A 9,095-nucleotide genomic window follows, 5' to 3' on the forward strand; every position below is an offset into this window, starting at 1 on the left:
GGATACCAAGCAGTCCTAGCTGAACAATGGATATGATCAAGTCTACCAGTTCTAGCTGCCCTAATTAATGACCGGGTATTCAGACCAATTATGCAATCATAAATCATACTAGTCTTTGGACTTGCTCACATATTTCTATTATACAAATAAATAAAACGATTGCTATGGATGTGTGCATGGGGACACTGCCCTCTGGCTGGAGCATGACAGTCACCTCCAATCAGGGACAACAGGAGGTGCTCTTTTGCTTCTGACTCCCACAGCAGAGAGACAGAGCAGGGCAGCAACACTGCTGTGGCGGCTGCTGTAGAGCTATTCTGTCAATCAGCAGACTGGCCACCAACTTGGCAAGAAGCAACTAAGCACAGCTGCAGCTTTGCTCCCCACAATTTGTCAAGGAATCAGCCACTCCCTCTCCTTTTGTCTTAGTGAAGGGAGGGAAAGTGGAGTACTCTGGGATGCTATAGAAACTAAAAGACTCCCTGTAGCAGTACAAAAAGTTCCCAACTGAAACATGTAGACAAAAGTTCTTTGGGTAGATGTGATATCTTTTATTAAACCAACTGAGTAGTTGGAAAAAAGTTCTTTGCAAGATTTTGGGTGCAAACACCCTTCTTCAGGCATAGGGAGTCTCTGCTGTTCTGAGACTCCAAGGAATGAAAAAAGGTTAAAGTGCATCAGGACATCAGTGAGAATGTAAATAGGTAGAAATTAGTAAAACAAAAGGTAGAACAGGGAAGGGGGGTGGGAAAGCAGGGAAAATAACCCCAAAAAGGTGAGTAAAGGGAGACTCTACCATAGTAGTAATTCAAGGTAGAAAAGAGGCCGACTGCGAAAGTAAATAACTGGAAATTAGGAAGACAATGGGCAGAAATGGAGGTAAGGGGAAGAAAGGGGGGCAGAGAGAAAGGAGTACAGGGTCAGGTCTGGCAGGTATGTGGTGAATCAAAAGTCAGGCAGGTTGTAATGTGTCATAAATTCAATGTCTATATTGAGTCCCTGATTTTTTGTATCCAGTAGATTTATGAAGTGAAGTTTGTAGGCTTATCTACAAAAGGTGTTTTGTAAGTTCCCTTTGAGGATTAGAACTGAGAGATCAGAGAGGGAGTGACTGTCTTGTGAGAAGTGTACACCCACAGGTAACTGGGTATTCTTGTCTTTAATAGATTTTTGGTGTGCATTCATTCTGGTGCACAGTTGTTGTTTGGTTTCTCCTACATATTTTCCATCAGGGCATTTGGTGCATTGGATGAAATGCACTACATTTCTGGAGGTGCAGGTGTAAGATCCAGGAATGGTGATGGGCCTGTTGTGGGGTGTGGCTATTGTGGGAGTGATGGACATGCGCTGGCAGGTTTTACATTTTTTGTCCTGGCATTGTCTGGTTCAGGTCATAGGGAGTTTGCTTCTGGTGATGTTAATGAGGTTCGATGCTTGTTTGAAGGCTAGGATGGGTGGTTCTGGAGAGATCTCTTCAAGAATTGTCTCTTCTTCTAGTATGGGTTGCAACTGCTTGAAGATTCTGTGAAGGTTCCAGGGAAGGGTGATGTGTCATAACTAATGGTGTGCGATTTGTGGGGATTTTCTTTTTGTACTGCAGCAAATCTTCATGTGATATCTGGGTGGCTCTTTCAAAACTGTGATCTCTCTCTGTGGAGGAGTGTCTTTGTTGGCTGAAGGCCCTTTTGAGATATGTGAGTTGGCCATCAAAACGGTCCATTTAACCCTACCCCTCCCCAAGCCTGCCAGCCACTGTATTAGAATGGATGCAGTTCTTCCACAGTGGAGTGGGAGGCGCTAACTTACACTCAGGTCTGATATGGCTTATTCTGACTAAAGACTAAATGTGGAAAAATCCATATTTGCACCAACTCTTGTTTCTTAAAGCACTCACTAATATTTTTATTTTCATCTAAGCCATTTCATTTCAAAACAGCTTTAAAAGCAGAAGGAGACTTCAAGGTGAGAGCTATTATCAGATTTAGCATAATCCCTTCATAAGGGATTACAAATATTTCTGAAAGATTTAATTTGATCAACATCCAAGGTTATTCAAAAGACCAACACAATCTGAAACTAGCATATGCACTTACACATTCCTCATACTACTGATTACACTTACACTTGGAATTCTTCATATGAAACCCCACTCGAGCTGCTACCCCTTCTTCTGGAACTGTGTCCACTGTCCTCATCATCATCCTCTTCAGAGTCATCCAGACTGCGAGGGAAGCTGCGACTGCTCAATGGACGAGGAAGAGAACTCCTGTCCAGGTCCAGATCCTCCTTGATGGAAAAAAACAAACAAATTGTTAAGACCTCATGTTGGTGAGAGTCCAGACTGCATGACCACTTCATTCACTGACAAACCCACCCCTGTTCAGTTTTGCTGGGACTGAAAGTTAGACAATAGCAATGCAAAACTAATGTAAAGGAAAATTAGTACTTAAAAACACAAATGATCCACCTGATGGTGATTACGTTCCTACTGTTGCCCTGAAACATGACTTACCCTTTCTTTCTCTAGGTCATCTCTCATTTGCTGATGTTCATGTTCTGTCAATTCCTGATCCCCATCCTGGTCATACTTAGTAAATATTGCTTCAATTTCTGCATCAGTATGACCCTTCCTGAAATGAAAATATAAACATACCCCTGCTTATTTCTTCTTTAAATATGGAACAGGTCAAAATATTGAAGAAAACCCAGTATTAAGTGAAGTATTTTCTCTAGAATTCAGAGACATGTTAATCCAGTGCTGCCCATAATCTCTCTCACTGGGATTCGGGATTCGAAGTCTGGTAAACCAAGATGACAAAGATTGGTTACCGGCCACCAACTGATAGCATGGCAATCTTTCCCTCAAGTCCAGAGCTTCCAAAGTTTTTCCTGATTTCGAATGGTATCACACTCTCTGGTGTGGACTTCATTTAAGAAAGCTTTCTTCTTTCCAAATCCTCAATGGTATCTGCCACTGAGGGAAAAGAATGCAATGGATCTGCCATTTGGAGTTGTAGCCTGACCACCTACATGCTATTAACACTGAAGCACAAAATTTACCATGAGCTTTCCTAGCTCCTGCTCCAAAGGCTTGGGAACAGAATGACATTGTAAATGATTTTGCATTCAAGAACAAACCTTTTCTATGGTAATCTCTTTAGTACGACCTATTATTTAGTTGGAAAAGAGATGTTAGACAAAGTTACAGGCATGAGTGCCCTTCTTCAAGCCTGGGCTTCTTCAGGATTGAAGAAGGGCACTTTGTGCCCAAATACTTATCTAACATCTCTACCAGCTAAAGAACTGGTCCAGTCAAGAGATGACCATAAAAACCCTGTTCCTTGCATATTTCCTGAACCATCAGAGCTACAGTGATACCTCAATGTTACTTCTATGGGCATTTGAGGAAAGAAAAGTTATTCATTTAGCTCTCTGCTAAATCAACTAGAAAGTAACACCTTTTATAAGACAAATATCCCTTCTCTTTTTGCCTCCCCTTCCCTCCCACTCACCCATAAAATCCTGCAAGTCAAGTAAAAGGTCTGCTGCAGAAATGCTGAAAAAGAAAATCAGTTTGTCTATAACCACTGTCCTTTATGGAGAGCAACCCCTTTCATAGCGCCCTCCCCCTGACCCAAAACTTACTGGTCAAGACAAAAATAAAAGTATTGAATCAAAACATGATCATGTTGCTCAAATGCCACATTCTAAGTCTCCCAGTCTTATGATCACCATCCCACTTAAGGCATCTTGCACCCAATGGGCACTGTTACCAGTCCTCCCTCCTAATGGTCCTAGAACTTCCCTGATGTAAGGGTCCAACTCCCAGACAGTATGATGAGACAGGCCAAGAAAAAGTTGTTACTTCCCTTCTATCCCATACTAGTATCCTCTCAATCCTGTCTCCATTTTAATTTGGGGTTTTGTTTTTTATAATTCCCATCGACTTCGCATTATATGTTTATGTCAGAAACCATCCATTAGATTTAAGGGAAATGTCTGCTTTATTACGAGCCCATCATTCATTAAAGCAATCATACACATTATCTATATATGCACTAATAAACCTTAACCAAGACTTATCTTGTAAAATAGGAGTCTCCTTACCCTTTCAGATCCTGACGTAGTTCATCAAAGTTTAACTTGCCCCCACCTTGTCGCAGGCTCTCTGAAATGTCATCAACAGTTGTTTTTTTCAATTTAAGCCTGATCATAGCTCTATTGTATCCCTAAAAGAGCAAATAAAACACTAGTTCTCTCTCCAAGAATGCTTAAGCTTTGTTTCTAATAGCATACTTAAGTTTGTTTGATATTTGTTTCATGCACAGAATTCCAGCATTTCTAAATGAACCAGACTAATTTTAATGATCCCAAATAAGCACTAGGTGAATAAATACCTCAATAAGTCTTATCTGTTTCTTATTTTAACATTTCTATGAGGAATGCAACCATGTTTACTGCAAGGATGTCAACTCCCAACTACCACCAAAGGTCAATGAAACTGGGTATTCAGTTCCACTATTGCAACTCTTGGTGCAAGACAAGTGACAGACTATTTTAGCCACTCTGTGGCTTATCTGATTTTTAAGCTGCTGGGATTTGAGTTTCTTTGCAACTGAACATCCATACACTGTTCTCCTTCTCTATTTAAAAAACTTTAATCAAAGCCATACAACCAAACTGTAGTCTGCTGCTCAAATACTTAACTATTACTTACATGCTGCACAGTAATACATACTGGCCAAGGTTTATTTTGTTGTTGTTTTTTTTAAGTAGGCCTACAGTTAAGCTCCCACCCTTTATGTAAAACTGTTTAAATAGTGTCTGCACTGTGCAGGTTCCAATGTACATGTTAATACTTGAGTCGCTGCATGTGTGACTAAACACTAGGAAGTACAAGAACAACTCAAACAACCTCAAAATGAAGTAACCAAACTAAAAGGCTTGGCACATTTCAATATTTTGCCTAATCAATTCCATATTTTTATCAATGCAGATTCAGATATTCTATCTCCTTATTGATTTCTACTTGGCTGTGACTGGTTTGTCTCCAAATGAATATTTGCTTTATTTGGGTATTGGCTCATTGTACCTTAGTGTTGCATGTAGTAACAGTTTTGTAAACCAGATGTGAGAAACAAAGCATTACTGATCCTGGAATTTGGCCAAAAAAGCCAGCATTTATGACAAAACACTTTTTACCCTTTTGATAAGATCAGACAGTTCCATTTCAGACTTCTGCTGCGCCATATCTGATTTGACCTCTGAGTATGTATCATTGATAATGGCCAAAAACATGTTCTGTTTAAAATAAAGATAGAAATGGGAGGTTAAAAAACTCTCAAGAGATCTTCACTAGTGTACTTAAGCATCACTTCTATGACTGTTGCATTCTCATAGGAAGTGAAAACTTCTCAGGTCACAGGAGCATGAAAATGGCCAAGGATGGCAATACTGGATGGGCAAGGTCCTACATCCATCACAGCTTTTAAATAAGACCATAAATAACAGGTTGGTAGATTATACCTCATCTCTAGCAAGGCTTTTGACACCATCTCCCATGACATTTCTCCTTAGCTTAGTAGCTAAGGAAAAAGATTAAATGAAACTACTACAAGGTGGACTGGTTGAACCACAGTACTCAACAAGTAGTCAACAATGGCTGCGTCTAGTTGGACGAAGTTTCAAGTGAGGTGCCCCAGGGGTACGTCTGGGTACAGGATTGTTTAATATCTTCACTAATGACTTGGAGAAGGGATGTCAAAGATCTGCCCTGCAGCCTTGATGCAAGGGAGGGGGAAGCTTTCCATGGCTGCAGGCAAGCACCTTGGTGAGACCTACAGCACTGGAGCCCCGGCAGCCCTGATGGAAGAAGCCACGCATTGTGGCTTGTTCCCATGGCAACAGCCAAGCACTGTGTAGCACCAGGCTTTTTCCCCATGGTGCTGCTCGGGCTCTAGCACTATAGCTGTCACCCAGGGGCTTGGTTCCTGCTGCAGAAACAAGCCATGGAGCCAGGCTGCTTTGGCAGTACTGCAGGTTCTCCAGCATTACAGCTCTCACCAGCTTGGCTGCCAAGCACCTGAGCAAGAGACGCAGCACTGGAGCCCTAACATCACTGTGGAAAGAAGCCCAGTACCAGGGACTGTTCCTGCAGCAGCAGCATCCAGCAGGGTGCTGGGCCTCTTCCTGCTGGGTACCAGACTGGCTGGGCAGGCACTGCCTGTGCTAGATCCAGCACTGTTGGGAGAGGGGGGATGGGGCTGATCTTGCACCATTCATTTGACCTGCAGAGCCAGATGAGTTCAACACCCAATCTGGAGGAGTGTAAACTTAGCAAACAATACCAAATTGGGTGAAACTGCAGACATACTGGAGGGTACAGCTAGGATTCATAGTGCCCTTAATAAACTGGAGAAATGGTCCAAAAAATCAACTGGATAACATTCAGTACAGACAAGTGTGAAGTTCTGCACCTGGGATGGAACAATCACATGCACAAATACAGACTGGGGAAGAACTGGCCAGGCGGGAGTACTGCAGTAAAGGACTTAAGGGTATAATGAGCTAGTAGTATGCAAAATAGTCCAATAGCATGCTGGGCTGTATTCACAGGAGCATAACTTGCAAATCAAGTGATTTTCCTACTCTGTTCAACACTAGCAAGGTCTCAGCTGCAGTCATGCATCCATTTCTGGGTACTGTACTTCAAGAAGGATGTGGGTAAGATGGCAAGAGTCCAGTGGAAAGCAACAACAACAAAAAAAAGAGGTCTAGTCTAGGAAATATGATTTATGGGGGAAGGTTTTAAGGACTAGGATGATTTATTTTGGAGAACAGAAGACTAAGGGATAGTCTTTGATAATGGCCTTCAAATATGTGAAGGATGGTTATAAAGAAGATGGAGACAGGCTATTCTGATGGTTCTAAACTGGGATGCCATGGCACCATGGGATGTCAAAAGGCCCTCTCAGGGGTGCTCTTGCAGCAGCAGCCAGCTAAATCTGGCCCATGTGCTCCCCCTGCCTTAGGGCTCTCTAATCAACCTAAAGCAGGTGGCAATGGTGCCTCGTGCTGTGCAGAGCTTTTTGATCTGACCATCCCTATGCTCCTCCAGTAAACAGGCACAAGTGAAACTATCTGTCTGCTTCTGTTTCCAGGGGGAGTGTAGGGGATGCCAGACCAGGTTGGGTTACATAGCACGAGGCAGTTCCTGCCTGCTTTAGGTTGAACAGCAAGCCCCAATGGCGCGGAAGGACATGCATATGGCACAGCTCTTCCTGGGCTGACTGTGCAGCAGGCACAGGGAAGTTTCATTTGGAGGCAGCAACACCTAGCTGAGAAGCACTGAGGTAAACTAAGCAGCACCAGCAGTGGTTCTCAGCTGGGTGGGCACACTGCCATATTCAAAATATGGGGTCAGACTTGAAGATCTACAAGGTCCCTTCCGACCCTACTTCTATGATTCAAAAGAGTGGCGGTGGAGTGTGCCATGGCCCCTGAAAAGGTTGTGAAGTACTGGACTGTTCTCTGTGGCTGCAAGGAATAGAAGGAACAATGGTCTTAAATTGCAGCAAAGTTTATTAAGCTGAATTTAGGGACAACTTTCTTACTCTGAGGCAGATTAAGCACTGGGACAGTCTACCAAGAGAAGATGTGGAATCTTCAGCCTTGGATGTTTTTGACACCAGGTTTGACAGACACTTAGCTGGAATGCTTTAGTCAAGGATGATCCTGGCCTGAGCAGGAGATGGGATGAGATGACCTCCTGAGGTCCACTTCAACCCTACTATTCTATGATTACAGGTTGTCATGTCTACACAAAGTTTTAGCAAGTAACAATGTTCCACCTGAATGTGAAGTTTAACAAGAGCCCAACTGCTGAAATGATACCAGGAAATAGACTACTGCTGTATGTGCCAAATACTTAATTTCCCAGACATGCACTAACTACTGAGAAACAGCCATTCCAGAAGGTGTACATGTATCCAATTACACATCTGACAATAGGTTAGACTAGGGGTGTCAAACATGCAGCCTGAAGCCTGGATCTGGCATGTAAAACCAATTTATCTAACCTGCCAAGAGAGGAGATGGGCACTACCCAAAGAATCACCAACGATGCAAAGCAACTCAACTAACTTAAGAGGGCTTTTACAGCATCTAAGGTGCCCTAACAGTCACAGAGCCCTCAACACTGACTTGACTTAGCCCTGCTGGACATGGGGCTCACTGCTACCACCATCCCTGGACCCCTCCCCCAAACCTCCAGCATGGACTCCTTGCAGCCTCCGGACCCACTGCCACCAGACCCTGAGCTCCTGTGGCCATAGTGGCCACCCCCTTCCCTGCAATCCAGAGCTGGCCCATGATGAGCCCCACAGTTTGGATCTGGCTTGAAGCATCAGATGAGTTTGACCCCCTTGGGTTAGACAAAATCTCTGTTACTAAATGTTTAAGTATAGTTGATCCTTCTTTGGAAGAGGGACACAGACTGGCTAATGTCCCTTCCAGCCCTATTTTTACTTGATTCATAGTTTCATAGTTTCTAGGGTCGGAAGGGACCTGAGTAGATCATCTAGTCCGACCCCCTGCCATGGCAGGAAAGAGTACTGGGGTCAAACCACCCCAGTAAGGTGTTCGTCTAACCTCCTCTTAAAAAATCCCAGGGTAGGAGCCTGCACCACTTCTCTTGGAAGTTGGTTCCAGATCCTAGCTGCCCTGACCGTGAAGTAGCGCCTCCTGATATGTAGCTTAAACCTACCCTCTGCCAGCTTGTGACCGTTATTCCTGGTCACTCCTGGCAGTGCTCGGGGGAACAGGGACTCCCCCAGTGCCTGCTGATCCCCCCTGACTAGTTTATAACAGGCCACTAGATCCCCCCTCAGCCTTCTCTTGTGGAGGCTGAACAGGTTCAGGTCCCGTAGCCTCTCCTCATAAGGCCTGCCCTGCTGCCCCCTGATCATGCGAGTGGCCCTCCTCTGGACCCTCTCCATGCTGTCCACATCCCTCTTAAAGTGCGGCGCCCAGAACTGGACGCAGTACTCCAACTGCGGCCTGACCAGTGCCGCGTAGAGGGGGAGGATCACCTCTTT

General features: G+C 44.0%; 1 protein-coding gene across 2 annotated transcripts in view; it reads right to left on the bottom strand.

The window, feature by feature from the left end:
- The window catches only part of PKD2 (polycystin 2, transient receptor potential cation channel), a 57,851-nt gene that overhangs the window by 3,400 nt on the left and 45,356 nt on the right, over positions 1–9,095 (bottom strand). For both annotated transcript variants that reach the window (XM_019526472.1, XM_019526471.1), the window contains 4 exons: positions 5,203–5,301; positions 4,108–4,229; positions 2,513–2,630; positions 2,123–2,286 (listed from right to left, as the gene is read on the bottom strand). In XM_019526472.1, coding sequence (XP_019382017.1) covers positions 2,123–2,286; positions 2,513–2,630; positions 4,108–4,229; positions 5,203–5,301 — 503 coding nt within the window. The remainder of the gene's footprint in view (positions 1–2,122; positions 2,287–2,512; positions 2,631–4,107; positions 4,230–5,202; positions 5,302–9,095) is intronic.

Source organism: Gavialis gangeticus, unplaced genomic scaffold, assembly GCF_001723915.1.
Source record: "Gavialis gangeticus isolate Ggan-Ray unplaced genomic scaffold, GavGan_comp1, whole genome shotgun sequence".
Taxonomy (NCBI): Eukaryota; Metazoa; Chordata; order Crocodylia; family Gavialidae; genus Gavialis; species Gavialis gangeticus.